At 39.8% G+C, this 15714-nt stretch overlaps 1 protein-coding gene across 6 annotated transcripts in view; it reads right to left on the bottom strand.

Annotated features, from left to right (window-relative positions):
• Positions 1–4008: 4008 nt before the first annotated feature.
• Positions 4009–15714, bottom strand: part of GRM5 (glutamate metabotropic receptor 5) — a 285898-nt gene continuing 274192 nt past the window's right edge. For all 6 annotated transcript variants that reach the window (XM_054835043.1, XM_054835006.1, XM_054834996.1 and 3 more), the window contains one exon: positions 4009–11723. In XM_054835043.1, coding sequence (XP_054691018.1) covers positions 10901–11723 — 823 coding nt within the window. In that variant the 3' untranslated portion in view covers positions 4009–10900. The remainder of the gene's footprint in view (positions 11724–15714) is intronic.

Here is a 15714-nt window from a genome sequence, read left to right as displayed (position 1 = left end):
GTATTCATATATGGGCAATGCTTGCCAGCCTTGCAGAATTATAGAATCATAGAACCATTTAGGTTAGAAAAGACCTTTAAGATCATCAAGTCCAACTGTTAATGTAGCACTGCCAAGTCCACTACTAAACCATGTCCCTAAGCACCACATCTATGCATGTTTTAAATACCTCCAGGGATGGTGACTCAACCACTGCCCTGGGCAGCCTGTTCCAGTGCATTTCTTCCCAAAGAAGAATGTGGCTGTATTGGGTCTGGCTGGGATGGAGTTAATTTTCCCCCCGCAGCCCTCGTAGTGCTGTGCTTTGTACTGGTAGCTAGCAAAGTGTTGGTAACACACCAGTGTTTTGGCTACTGCTGAGCAGTGCTGGCACACACCAAGGCTGTCTCTCCAGCATTCCCCCTCAGCAGTATGCTGGGGGTGGACAAGATCCTGGGACAGAGCCAGGACAGCTGACCCCAACTGACCAGAGGGATATTCCATACCATATGGTGTCTGCTCAGCAATAAAAGCTAAGAGAAAGGAGGAGCAAGGGAGGGCATTCATTATTTATGACGTTTGTCTTCTGGAGCAACTGCTACATGTACTGAAACCCTGCTTCCCAGGAAGTGGCTGGACATCGCCTGCTGATGGGAAGTAGAGAATAAATCTTTTGTTTCTGCTTGGCTTCTGCACGTAGCCTTTCACTTTTGCATTATTAAACTGCCTTTGTCTTGACCCATGAGGTTTTTTCCATATTATTTTTCCTTCCTCCCTGTCCTGCTGAGGGGGATAGTGATGGAGTGGCTTGGTGGGCACCTGGTGTCCAGCCAGGGTCAACCCACCACAGTGGCAAGTCTTTGTGTTTTCAACTTTCTTGCACAAACTTGATGCCAGATTTTCCTATGGCAATTATCTAATCGTCCAGCATCTTTCTGGTCAGAAAATAACAGAAAAAGACTCTGAAGAGGAAACAGGACAACTTAATCTGGAAGGAAATACTAGCATCTCACACAGTTTATAGCTTGTGGCAGGATTTCAGTATGACACTGACATGGAAATCCAGTGACCTTATTAAGATCATTATAGGATTTCTCTCCTGCTCTTTAATGCTCTCCCATCCACAGGCTGCTTCATGGTAATGTACTTAGCACTTTTGACCAGTCCACCTTCAGGTGAGCCTCCAGAGTTGTGCTGGCCTCTTTAGTTGCTTCTTAAATTCATAGTCCCATGATTACTCTTCCAGTAATAACTCAGCAAGCAGTTCTAATGCAATCTTGAGTTTTTGGTCTTGGTGTTCTTTTCTTTATTTGTCTTAGTCAATTTATCTCAATATTCTATATGATACTTTTATTCTTTCTGCATAGATACATGACATCTCCTTTTCATATTTTGCCTTGCTGACATTTCATTTGTAAGCTTGCTATTGATGCCTTAGTTTGTGAACACCCTGTAGTGGTGTTTTGTCCTTGGAAGCCAATCTTGTGTTCTCAGTCTTAGACTGAGATTCTTAGGAGTCCGTGTCCTCTTTGCATCTTCCTCTGCAGATTCATCAGTGATGTATCTACACAGTTAGTTAAATGTGAGTCTAAACTGATTCTTGAGATTCAACTGACATCCTCGTTGCTTACACACATGTTTAACTGCATTCATAATTGAAGCTCTGGAGCACCCCGAGGTTGCCGTGGCTCAGGCAGAGGGTGCTCAGTACAGTAGACCCAGGTTCTGGGAGCTGCTCTCATGAGAGCCAAGCATCAGCCCACAGTGTGTATAACACACCGCATAAATCTTGTGACAAGCACTGGAGCCTACTCTTTACCTTACTGAACAAGCACAAATCTGAAGTGTCACTCTTTTCATACACATGTGAACATATATATGTTGACAACGTATGCGAGAAAGCCCAGGCAACACTTACCAATGAAACTTTTCATTTACTGATCACTCCTGGGAAGGAGTTAAATGTAGTTTTGTGGAGGGAGGTTTTGAATCCCTGCTACAAAATCATGGTGGACAAGAGTGCTGGTTGCTTTGTCTAAGCTGAACTTCCCTGAAAAAAAGTATAACTAAATCACAAAGGTCTCTGTATATGTGAAAGAAACCTAGTCGAATTCTTTTGCCATAACAAATGCCTCGTACTCCACTGCGGTTTGGTCTTAAACTCCTATGATAGGAAAACAAGTTATTAAACAGCCCCTGAACAGACACAAAGGCAGATTGCAGTTATTAAAATTGCAGCCTTGTTCCCGAGGTTCATCCCTGCTGCAGGATGGGAGGAAGACAGGAGCACCCAGTCCTCATTTTAGTTCAACTAAGTAGGGCCTAGGGGAGCCAGGAACTTGCTTATCTACTCTTGTCATATTCTGCCTCCCTTAAGGACACTTTTTGCATATTGCTGCTTCATGACCTGGGCAGCTGAAATAGGATGAATATGGTCAGGAGGGGCTTTTAAAAAAAATAACTAAATAACTTTCTACACTGAAAACAGTGATTTTTCTTTTTCTTTTTTTATTTTTTTTTTAGTAGGAATATAGCAGCACTGGCGGTAAGGCTTCTCTGGTATCAGATGGCATTAATGAACCAAACATCAAAGAAAGATCATACTCCAGACAGGCAGAGAAATTAGACTCCAAACTTTCTAAGAAATTGAGCTTTTGCTTTTCTCACCTCTAAGTGCCCTGATATTTCTGAAGGCATATAATGGAATTGTACCCCTCTCATTTTATATAAACACTAATTTGTGATTAAATCTGGGATGGGATTTATTAGTTTATTAGGTTCTGAAGGTCATCATACTGTAGTGATAACAGAAACTCAGAAGAAACACAGCTGAGAGGTGGCGATGGACCATGGCATAAATTAATTTTTCTTGCAAACAAAAAAAAATTGGACCCAGTGTTCCAGAGAACGCTTTACAAAAAATTCTGCAATGAAGCAGGCTATTGCATATTGTTTTCAAAATCCTTGTCTCCAAAATGCAATGTAATTGCACTGTTTCTGTTGCTAAAACATTCTTCACCTAAAGCAGTGTATTTTGCTGAAGCAGCTGCCATGAAAGAATTTACTCTGGGATGTGGACTTTTAGGTGGTTGAAAGACACTATGATGTGATTTCACATTATTTTTAGCTGGAGATGGGCACTTTATCTACCATTGTGTTATGAAATTATTCCCTTTAATTCTTCAACAGCAAATAAAACAAATCGGCAGTATCTCTGGAGATACATTTAGAAAATAGTGTGTATGGAAGTCTTTTATCTGTGTTTGCAGTTCACATTCCGCTCTCCACTTCATGCAGTGCAATTATTCTAGATTCATGCCAGTCTAAGTAAGAGCAGATTTTAGAATGGGAAGGAGAGCATTTCTAAATAGGAAGGGTGGTTTTTTGGTGGTGGGTTTTGGTTTGGTTTTGGGGTTTTTTTTGGGGCGGGGGTAGGTTGTTGTGGAGTTTTTTGGTTTGTTTTGGTTTTTTTGTTTTGGTTTGTTGGGGTTTTTTCCCATTTAGCAAGAAAAATAAAATCTATTTGCTGGAAACAGAATGTAGCTAGACTTGAGGTAAGGCATTGATTTCTCGTAGTGATGATGGCGGAGAAACCAAATTATTAAAGGATATAGAAAATTTTCTCAGATGTTCTGTTTGCAATTCAAGATTAGATGTGAACCTACAGTGGTAGGAACAATGTGGTTTCTTACAACAGCTATTAAAACAATGCTTTGATATATGAATTCTCAGTCGAACAGCTTTGTTTTCTGATGTTTGAGACCATGGTATTGTACTATTTCCTCTTGACCTGAAAATCCATATATGCCTCATCAATGAGATTGTGTTTGTTTCAAAAGGAAAAGAGCAAACTATACTAGAGTGGTATGTAACTATTACTTATGTATGTAAAGTTAATCCTTTAAAACAACAGAGAGAGAAAGATTATCATTGAAGAATTTGTGTATAGGCACACCTGGTTTGCAGAGAAATGCATTGAAAACATAGCTAAGTATTTCAGAGGAAAAAAAATCCAGTTTTCAGTCATATCACAGAATTTTTTTAATACTGTTCAAAAAGTACCTGACTCTACATAAACACCAACTATAACATGATGTAGACAATCGAGAAACAAGCAAAGGTATTTTTCAATGCTAAAATAAATTACATTTGTACAGGTAGAAAGCAAAACCAAAGCTGATAAAAATGTTAAATTTTATGAAAAATCATTTTCAGTTCACATCAAAATAATAACTTTACATTCTCTATTTTTTAATAGTATAAGCAGCAACAACATAAAAAAGAACAAACGCTCACAGAATGTTTGAAACCAGTTGTTCATAAGTTATTAGCAAATTAAAAAAATAATTACAAGCACTTGTAGCCCACACAAATCTTTTAGAATTGGCACCGTCTCTCTAAAACATCTATATTCTATATAGATTTCTAATTACAAATACCACCACCAGCTGCCATGTAATCCTATTAGTACATGTAATATACATAGTATATTTGTTCCCATTTGGCAGATTGGAGTGACTTAATGATTATTGTTTGTTTGTACTGTCATTACTCAGATGAGGCAAAATCAGCCATATATACCAATTCATCACCTAGATGAATTTTTTACTTACCTTTATGCTTCACTGGTCTGTATCTTTTTTCCTTTTCACAGTATAAAATTCTAAGTGACAATTGCAGAGATTTGAACAGAGGGTATAATAATAAACCATAGCAAAAAAGTGAATTCTGATCATTCAACTGAAGTCTTTAATACGTGCAGTGCACACTGAAATGGGTAGCAGATGAATGATTTTCTTGTTCATGGAGAGTATTGACTTCCTTTTATGAGATTCATGAAACTGCCAGAAAACTGTGACCTGCTTCTTATTTTTGGATATGTTCTCTCACATCCCTTAACACATTCAGTCAAAGTACAATTTTCCCATTGAGATACCTGCAAGAGCAGCAACGATAAAGAATGATGGGAAGGTACTATTCACCAAGCCTAGCAAGTTGCTTCAAGAATGAACATAATAAAATGCATCTACTCTTCGATTAGAAAGAAAGTTGGAAGAACATCCTGTCGTTATCATTCTCTGCTGAAGCAAATAGCCAAGATCTAGACTTGGTTGGCCACTAGCAAACTTTGATTTTCTTTACACGGATATTAATCTGGAGTGATTCCATTAACCTCAATAGGTTAAGGGCCAGTGCCAGTAAAGGACTTCACCACTTAAAGTTGTGCAGGGTAATACCTAATTTTTTATAATATTTGGCTCTAGTGTGGAGGCCAGAACATTTTGTTAAATGTCTAATCTTACTGTGAAGTTTATGAGAAGAGTTAGGTGCCCAGGAAAGCAATGTGACAAGGAAAGAGATGTCTGAGATTACTCTACTTGAGCCAATATGGAAATGCAATGCACAGAAAATACTAATTTTCAACTGGGACCCATTTCTGGACATGGCTATAATTTTTGTTTCAAAGATTGGGTGGTCTTTGTAAAAGTGAGCTGGGGGAAAATGAAATGAAGTCCTTTTTTTCTGCAATCTCAGAGAACTGGGAACCCCAAGTTTAATTCCTTCACCTATCCAAGAAGATTCACTCTCCCTTTCCACAGAGGTGTCTGAGAACTCCAGGTGGAAGACAAGATGGTTGCAGACAGAGAGGTAAGGAAGGGTACAGCCTCCCTTCCTGTCACTAAAGCACTTTTCAGGGAAGTATTTAAGGGTTTTTTGAGCCGATACATAGCACAGAAAATATTTTGTCTCCACTTCTTTGTAGTTAAAATACTCACCTGGTTCCTGCTCCTGAGATTTTTAAAGTATTTTATATTAAATGGTCACATAGCATCCTTAATTATATCAAATATATGTCCTACCAGGGTGCAGAGTAGCTGTTGCTTTTCTACTCTGGGACTTGAATTTGTTTCTACCTTGTGAAGTTACCTTAGTGACACGAACAGAGGGTGCCCCAACACAGAGTCATTAGAGCACTCTTCAGCCAGGAGGAATATTTCAATCACCTCTGGCAATGGCTGCGTTTGAATTTAGGACTCTCACCTTCTGCCTGACTGCTCTAACCTCAAGGCTATTATAAAGACAGCAGCATAACCAGACCCACAACCTTAAAACAAAGGACGATTTCTCCTCCATTTTGTAGGGATTATGATCCTGTTGGTCTATGTGCTGTGTGCTCTGTGTACTCACTCATGGGATATACAGGGATTTAACCTAGGAACCCCTGTTTTCCACATCCCTGATGGGTTTTAGCATGAGTTAGGTGAAAAGATCCTTAGATGTGTCATGATCAGGGTGGTTCTGAGCATACGCAGAAGTACAATGCTAGATGCCTGAGTAAGGTGGCAGTTGAATAGTGGTTTTAAAATTGAGTTTTAAATGTAGGTATTAAATTCTGCTGAAATCCTAACTTTAGGCACCAAAGTCCTTTTTCTGGGTCAGCCCTGACGCTGGTCTCCAACACAATAAGAAAGTCATGGTCACATTATTAATCCTGATCATAGTGCTCTGATTTCCCTAACGACTTGACATTTTTGGTATGCTGTCTGTTGCCGTCATGGTTTTTCCTCTCATCTCATAAATGATGTATTAAGCAGAATAGCAAAGTTGCACACTTTCCTCTACAGAATTTACACCCACAGCTATGCTGTCTTTCAGTCTGGTCTTGGTGTCTCTAAAGAAAACATCCCCAGGTGAAGTCCACTATCATCCAGAGTCTGACTCATGGATTGACCTTCCCATTTTCTCTCTTTGGAGACCTTATTCTCCCAGTTCTGATCACAAAGTTTTCCTTTTGCAAACACAGTAACTGAATAAACATCCAAGCAAGCTAACTTTTTTTTTTCTTTTAAAATTTTCACCAGTTAATTTTTAATTAGCATTTAAATTTTAATTTGCTTTTGTAGCTGGAAATCAATGGAAGAAGCCAGCACCTTGTGAACAGCCAGGCTCCCATGAAACATCAGCAAGTGCTTTGTGGACTGTGGTCTAAAAATCTCTTGTCTAAGGTATCTGTATGATTCTAGGCACCAAATGTTCAGATTGAAGTACAAGGAAGCACATCTCCAAAGTCATGCAATTATTCTCCAGAGCCAATTAAAAAATATAGTTCTTCTTCCGTATTGCTAATGCTTCTTCCCAATTGGCTTGCCAGAGTGATTCACTTTATTTCAAAAGCACAGATTCCAGAGGTGGTTATACCTTCACTCTTCAGGGTTGGCCTCAAGCACAAAAGAAACAAATGGTTTTCCAAGGTCCCTGTGGTCAAGAATGACAATAGTTTCAACTCCTTTAATTCCCTTTCTGGCAGCAGCACTAAATTGGAAGGCAGTTTCAAGCCATTCATGTGGTATTTGCACATTCTTTAGTTAGATTGGAAAGTGTTCATGATTGTAACCTTGGTTTTATGGCTGAAAACCCCTGCCTTTATATCTTAATGTCCTAAACAGAGACTAGCATACAAACAACATAATGAAATCATAATGTCTGTCATTCATGATTTTCTTTTTTCTTGTGTCAAGAAAATTATGGCAACGTACTTTCCAGTCTTGCAAATCTCCCACTGAGCTCCTTTGAATTACTACTACAGTCATTACATAATTGTTATCTTCTTCCCCCCAAAAAACCCCTTTCCTCCCTTTGATGAAATGCAAACATATCATACAAGGTGACATTGCTGCATTCCAGCCTGTACAATTAAAGTGGATTCTGCCCTCCTTAAATGCCACTAAGGCTGACCTATCTTTTATTAAAGATAGACTGACAACAAGGAGGTACAATCTCAGCAGGGTCCATCCTTGGTTCCTTGTGCAATTAAAATTTCTGCTGTGGCTAATGGATATAGAAAAGATGCATGAGTCCTCCCAAAATGAGAGTGAGCAAAATTGTTTAAAATTTGGGTTGCGTAACATTAGTTTTTTAGCCTCTTAAAATATTTATTCATGAGTTAGATTGTTTTGTGTGTGACATATATAATCTTGGCAATATATATGAAAATTGTCAAGAAGCTCTGAGCAATAGCTATGGCCAGGATTGTGCAGAATTGCAATTTGGGAGCAGAAGAGGTATATTTATGCTGAGTAATGGTATGACAGTTTCTATTTCTCACTGCTTTTTACTAATTTTATTTTCAAGAAAAGATTTTTATGTCTGTCTGTATAATCTTTATTTCTGCTGTTGATTATTTCATAGTGCGGTGAAACGCACAGATTTTAGCAGGAATATGTTAATATTAAGTCTCCACCAACATAGGAAAAGACTATGGAAATGGGAACCTAAAAGGTCAGGTAAAGATCAAGATGGAGAATGTTCTAGTAACGACATTGGTCAACAGCTTAAAGAGAACAGATAGTAATAGAATCTCTTTGAAATTCACATTAACTATCTCAGTATGCTTTGTATATATCAAAACAATATTGCACTGATGGAAACATATATTATCATATAAGTCTTCCATGAGCAACATTTAAGTGGTCTAGACTCCCTAAATGAGAATGTTTGTGTTACAGACTGATTGAATATGCCCTTCCCTTAGATGTGGATTGTAACCTGTGAAAGAAGATGCTTTCTCCTAAAGACATGGGCAGCTAGGGACTCATGAGACATGCTAATACTGTGAACCAGGAGGGCAAAACCGAGCTCTGGTCTGGAAACCATACAGCTACACAGAAGTGAGTCTGTGCTAATCAGTCATGTGAGGAGGCAAGAACTACATGTAAGCAACAAGGACCTACAGTCATGACTTGGTGTATCTACCTGCCTTCTGGAGTAGAGCTGTTTTGTGACCTGCCGGTTCATGCCATAGGCATAGCTAGTTAGCAGCTGTACCTGGCAAAATCAGCATTCCCACAGACTGCTGTTGGATAGCACTGCCTTGTGCAGGATGTACAGAGTCACTAGAGTATCTCTGTGAGGTGTTAGCCTGGATTCAGTCATCTATTACTTTTATTTTTTTTTTTAATGTTGCTGAGCAGCAAATTGGGGTGCAGCACGTAATGGTGAAACTAGCTTCCCAAAAGAATAGAAAATGTTCTTCGCTAAAGTATGTTAGTGTGCTTTCATCTTTCTTTTTTTTTTTTTAATCAAATATTTATTATTTTGGACATGGGGGAAAAAAAGGGGATATGAATTTTGATTGCAAAATATTTGTTATCTTTGAAGAAATAAGATTTAAAGGTTTTGAAAATGAAACATAGCAGCCTTATTTCAAGGCTCCCTTCCATGAGGCTGTCTTCTATATAAGGCTACATCAACTCAACTTTGAATTGAAGTACATCACTCACCACTTCATACTATCCTTAAATAAAATAAAAGAAACCCATAAAAGTTTGGCACCTGAGGACAGCTATGTCATGAAGGAGAGAGCCAATACAGTGTGCGTTTAGGGCCTGACTTACTAGTTCTATGTAACTACGCCTATCAAAAATTATTTAGCTTCTATTCAAACTTTAAAACTCTTCCCTGCCTGTATTAAAAAAGTGCTGTGACAGTATGAAGTGCACTAAACCGTACTACCTTGATATAGGGAAAAAATATGAGGAATCCCCTTGCTGCTTCTGTGAGTTGCTAAGAAACAAAGAAAGACTCTGTTGGTTCATATCTCATTAGGTCTTCTCTGTTTTAACCTTTACTCTGTATTGCTTTGAAAGTATTTTTTTCTTTTTCGTCACAGTTCATAGCTGCAAGGCATCAACAGCTAAATAAAGTTAAAATTGTTGCTTATTAAAGAGTAGCTAAATCACCTCTAAGCAGATTTTGACACAAGGGTTTTTTTTCCCCTCTATATGAACTATGATTGTGACAACCTTTCCACTGACAGTTAGCATTCATCAGAATCCAGATCGGTCTCCTAGAATTCTGTCATTCAGAGTATGGAGAAAATCCTTAGGGTGTTTACCTGTTCCTTACAAGCAAAGACTATGGGAGCCTGAATACCTATTTTATCTGGTAATATTAGCATAAGAACGTCCATAAAAATGTGTTAATTTCAGTAGGGAGTGCAGCTATAATATAGCTTGGTAGTGCTGCTAGAGAGAGAATATTCACCTCAACAACTTGCCCTGATAAGGGAATTACAAAACAGTACTCCAGAAAATATTTTTTGCTACTTCATTATTAGTTGGCAACATGGTGAAATAGTCAGGAAATCTTCCTTGGGTTTTGTTGCTGTGAAGGTGAATCCAATGTTAACAAATCGAATTTTTGATACTGATAGAAGAGAATTTCATAAACAAATGTGTAGGTTGAGAAGTCACTTGTAAAGCCCTCCATATTGCAGTCACTCACTGCAAAGCCTCAGCTTAGTGTTATCCACGTGTAACGTATCACGGACACAATATGCTTCAGCAAAAAGTTTGGTAGTTATTGAACATACATTACTGCTTTTTGAGATCTTCATAGAAAAAAAAAGAAAGAAAGCTTGACAGGTTGGTCCCAGATTTGAGTCTGTTAGAAAATGTACATTCAATGTTTGGTCTTCTATTCTTGATAAAAGATCAAGGTTCACTTCTGGGTAAGGAATCAGAGTAAACAAACAAACCATTGTACAGTTGTTTACAATCTAGTTTCCCCCCCGCCCCGTATATTGTACACACGGTTCATTGTAATACTAAAGCAAAGCACTTGGTATGTAACTGATTTAACAGACTCCTTATAAGCCCTCAAAAATAGATTCAGTGTTTCTGAAAAGCCCATGTTTTTTTAAGGCCACGATAATCTGCCAAGAGTCATTTTGTCTTTAAAATAGCGTAATTAATCTGATGTTTCCATTTCTCAAGTAATTCCTCTTCTTCCTCTCCATTTCTCACAAGATGACCCAATGCCTCTCACTCTATCTGCGTAAACACTGGAGATCTTGAAGGCTTGGCTGTCCCCTCACTACTTGCTTGTAGTCATTGAGATCCAACGTTGTCTTGAACTACATTCACAGCGAAGAAGAACTTTGAGTATAATCTCTGATGAGGAGCGTGTCATACTTTGGGGACGATGGGATACAGAGAGCCGATTCGGACACTGGAGAGCTCGGAGATGCACTTCCAGAATCAATGGAGTCTCTAAAAGGAGAAGGAGGAGTTAAAGCTACCAACTCCTCAAGGTCTTGCTTTGTTGATGGGGTCTCTGAAGTGCCTTCTTTGATGCTGCCATTTGAAGGTTTCCTAGCTGACTGCGAAGCGCCATTGACTTCAATGGCAGGAAGCGGTTGGATCTCTGCAAACGTGGTCATTGTCGTAGGGAGCTGGATTTCCCGTGGAATCAGGTATGAAGAGCAGAGAGGAGTGGCCACCATTGTCCCTGGAGTGGCTGTTGAAAGCATCATAGAGTTCAGCTCACTGATATTGGCTGTAAAGCGAGTAACCACGCTACTGATCTGCTCCATGAGGGAGCCTTGGGAGGAGCTACTTCGCTGAGGAGGTTCTGACTGGAAGGTAGGGGCATCATCTTCTGTTCGGCTAACAGAGGCAGTTCTGTGGCTCAAGGTGCTGATAGGTGAGGGAGTCTGTGGTCGGTACTGAGCTGGGTATTGCTCTTCTGCTTCCGAAACGTCGTAGAGCGTTTTGGCACTGGCTTCAGGAAATGTAGCACTGCTACTATGTCGGCTACTATCTGTGCTTTTAGAAAAAGGCTTGATCACTGCAGTTTGATTGGGGTTCTCTTTTTTGTTGATGTGGATTGACAACCGCTGCCAAAGGTGTGCTCCTCTGCTGCTTTTCTCATTCTGGGCCCAGGAAACTGACTTCCCATTAGAGCTGTAAACAGAAATGAGATAAGATGGTAACTTGCATCAAAGTTAAAAATGTAATCGCTGTACCTATACCATGGGTACGTAGTGTCCCAGAGCTTATATTCATCATAAAGCTGACTGTTATCTCATCTATACTTATATCATCTATTATCTACATCTATTTCTATTGTGATAAATCTGTATCTATCATTTATGCCTATAGGTTTTAGGAAAACAAGCAGAGTGTGCCAGGTCATTTCTCAGGCATCCAGCTGTCACCTACTTTGTGCTACTTCATGGCCACTGCTGACCCCTCTGCTGCTGCCCTCGGGACATAGGCAGTATCCATCTTGGGGTGCTTGATGGTTTTCCTTCTGTTGGATAGGTGTCAGGAGGGGGGGCTGTGGGACTGAGGGATGCATGGAGGAGTGAGGAAGAGGGAAATGGTTGAAGGGAATAGATGAGAAACCTGCACTGGCTGGGTTGCAGGGGGCAGATATGTAGGCTGGCCTGGGAGCATTCAATGGTCAGGAGCTTGGCGTAGGGTGATGGCCATGGATTTTTGGTATGGGACAGGGAGTGTAGACTGGGAGATGAAGAAGTGTAGTCTGTTATGGCTGGGAAAAAAAATCTATTTATATCCCAGTACTTGGAAGAACAGAGGCAATACTGAGAAAGGGCTACTCTAGTTGTGGGTGGGGAGATGCCTCCAATGGGTTACCTCTTCTTCATCAAGGTACTTGGTAAATTAGCCACCACTAGCTTAAAAAACTTATTTTTTTTAATTGCAGATTGGCTCAGAGAATAAAATATATTCCTAGTAGGAAAGAAATAATGGACAAGCTATACAAGCAGCTCCTCATGGTGACTTGAGTTTGGGGACAGCAATAAATATTTTGCTCTGCTCTCCTGCAAAATGAGTCCTCTTAGGGTAATTTCTTTTCAGATCCCATCATACCCTGATCTTTATCATACCCTGATCTTTATTAAAGTTGCTTATTTTTCTCCTCTTGCTACCTAAGAAAAGCCAGCTGCGGCACTTATAAACACATAAACACTCCTTTCCTTTTACATCTTCCTTAGGCTGATGAGCTGGTGTTTATACACACATTAACCTATAGTTCTTGGGATTAAGAAAGACCATTAGAAATATTTCTTAGCTGAAACAGACAATGACTCTGAAATGATGTCAACAGGAAAAACATAGTCTCCACATACAAATAAGTGTGATTTATATATAAAATGCAACAGAACTTTAAACAATTCACTTTGGTTTCTAAAAGATTTGCTACAGCCATTTAGGATTTTTGGAAAGACAACCACGTTGGAGACCCTGGCAGAGTATCACAAATTTGTTGTTTGTTTGTTTGCTTTTTAAGCCTGAAATAAATATACTCACACATGTTAGCCTACAGTGTAACAGTTTGCAAGACACATAGTTTACTAAACACAGATGACTTTATACCAGCCTTCATGTGGAGGCTTGCCATGCACTATCGGTTTAATAGCTCTTCCAGTCATCTAAAAAAAAAATTGTGCGCTGAGTGTAAACAAAACCTTCTTGTGGGTTCACATCCACGATTATGTTGCACGGAATTACGATGGATCATGTAACACAGCATATGCCAACATCTTTCCCCTTCAAAAACAGCACAACAGAATCCAGTAGACAAACACAACATGAACCAGTGGGTATTTTAAGACAGGCTAGACTGGGAGATGATCTGTATGAGTATATAAGGGCTCACTCCTTTGCTGCAGTGATCACCAGGATATTATCTGGATCTTGGAAGTTAACTGTTATGCACCTACCCCCAAAATGCCAGGCAGAACAGCTGGTGGCTTGTAACAATCCCTTCCTTTTGCTGTACCTCAACCAGAGCAAGCAGGAAAAGCAAAAACTAACCCGTAGCACTGATCACTTTGACTCTTTTATCTCTGTGGATGTGATTCTGAGCTGAACGGGAGCTGGCACTAACGTCTGTAACATCCTCAGAGGAAAACTGTTGCCTCTGAGGACTGCGTGCTCCTCTCACTGGAACACGTATTAGGTGGTGTTGAGAGCTGTTTGAGAGCCCTGGCTCCTTGGTCATGCTGAGTCCTGAGCTCAGTGGGAGCTGGGTGCCAGCAGCAGGAGCAGGATTTGGATCCTTTGGCAGGTGAGATCTTGCCTCTAGTTCTGGTACGATGACCATGAGATCTCCCAGCTCCTGTAGAGTTTGAGCTGGACCAGGAGCCTGGGTGACCCAGCACTTGTGATCTGGTAGAAAGAGAGGTCCTAGTTCCAGTCCTGGATGTCCTCCCTGGTGAGATCTTTTAACTCCTGCTGAGTTCAGAGCTCAGAAGGATCTGTGACAGACCTGCCTGCCACAGAGGTGAAATAAATGCCATAGACATGAAAGATTAGCCAAAGCAAATAGAAATGCTTGCCCGAAGAAAGAAGTATATTCTAGCACCCCTCCTGACTGCAAGCACTGGCTTAGTACATATGTTCAAACCCTACGGCTTTAAGTGTGTACATGAGCACTAAACACATGTAGACATTTTCAGTTGACTGAAGGTCAGATTGTAAGAGGTTGTGAAGGGAACATGTCACTCCCTCCCTGGTCACTGTTCGGGAGACATATTAAGGAGGCTGGGAAAAGGAAAAGGATGAAATCTGGGGATGTGTCCAGCCCTGGGCAAGGGCAGCTGACAGTTAAATCTTCAGTGGAGCCGCTGTCACCAGCCTCCCTGAATCCCAGTTTGGTTTTGGGTCAGTCTTGGCCGATGCACTCGTTGACTGCCTTTGCGCTGTACCCAAGAGTAATCAAGCTGTATGCATGGCTCTCATGGAGATCATAGTGCTCTAAAGGAGACCCAGTGCCTGTTTGATGTAAATTTTGTCCAAAAGCTTGAAAGACTTGACCATTATTCATTGCAAATTCCTTGATATAAAAAACTGAACAGGAACCAAGCAGCAATTTATCTGTAAGGAATGGACCCTATAGTTGAAATCCTAGTAGTTTGCCCAGCAATAATTGGAATTATTATCTGAGAAATGTATCATCCTCGTTATCATGCTGCACCTACTTACTACAAAGTCAACACTGGACTGATTTGTGCAATCATTTATCACCTCTGTGAAAGAAGCACCACTTGTATATTGGTATGAAGCTAGGTTACGGGTAAATTCCAGTGACAGTACTTTAAGATTCTGCTCCAACTGCATATTGCTACTCTGTCACGCTAACTGGAAACCACTACAATGCACACAATTTAAAAATAGAGAAATAAAGATAGGTCAGAGACATAGACTATGATGTCTACTAATGGAATTGTTTACATTTATTATGCCCAGCTCTGCCATGACCCTTGATGATGGGAAACTTTAGGTCAGTGAAATTTTAGTTTTCTTGCAAGCAGATTTTGGCTCCCTCACATGAGAACAGTTGAATTACACTTCTGAGCTCTCAAAGAATTCCACTGCTAAGTTTTGCTGAACATACATTTTTCTACTCTGCTTTTCTGCTGGCACATTGCACAAAGTAGAGCAGAGCAGAGTACAGGTCATATCTGGAGAAAAGCAAACTCCAATCAATCGGTGACATAATTTCCAAACCAAAATGTTAGCAAAATACTTTTTTGGGGGGAGGTAAACCAAAACCTTTTGCATGGCAATTTTTTTTCTTTTCTTTCACTATAGGTTAATTATATGCAGTTTTATATATGAAAGGGATTTCCTCAGAACCAGTCATACCAATTGTTTCTTCAGTCTCTTTACTAAAAGCAGCTTTGATTTTGATAGCTAGGATTTTGCCAGCGCGCTAGACCTACCATTATAATATGTACAAGAAATGAAAGTGGTATAAGTGAGAGAGCTCTTGAAGTCTCTGATATTTCAAATATTTCCTCTACAGTTGTCCACTTGCTGACAGAATAGCAATTAGTATTGTTTCTCATTTTCTTCCCTTAATTAATCTTTTTAGAGTCACTTAAGTTTTGTCTTTAGGGCTTTGTTCTGTATTCATAAGTGA

Source organism: Grus americana, chromosome 1, assembly GCF_028858705.1.
Source record: "Grus americana isolate bGruAme1 chromosome 1, bGruAme1.mat, whole genome shotgun sequence".
Classification (NCBI taxonomy): domain Eukaryota; kingdom Metazoa; phylum Chordata; class Aves; order Gruiformes; family Gruidae; genus Grus; species Grus americana.
The sequence above is the reverse complement of the archived record's forward strand: the minus strand, read 5'-3'. Positions and strand labels throughout refer to the sequence as shown.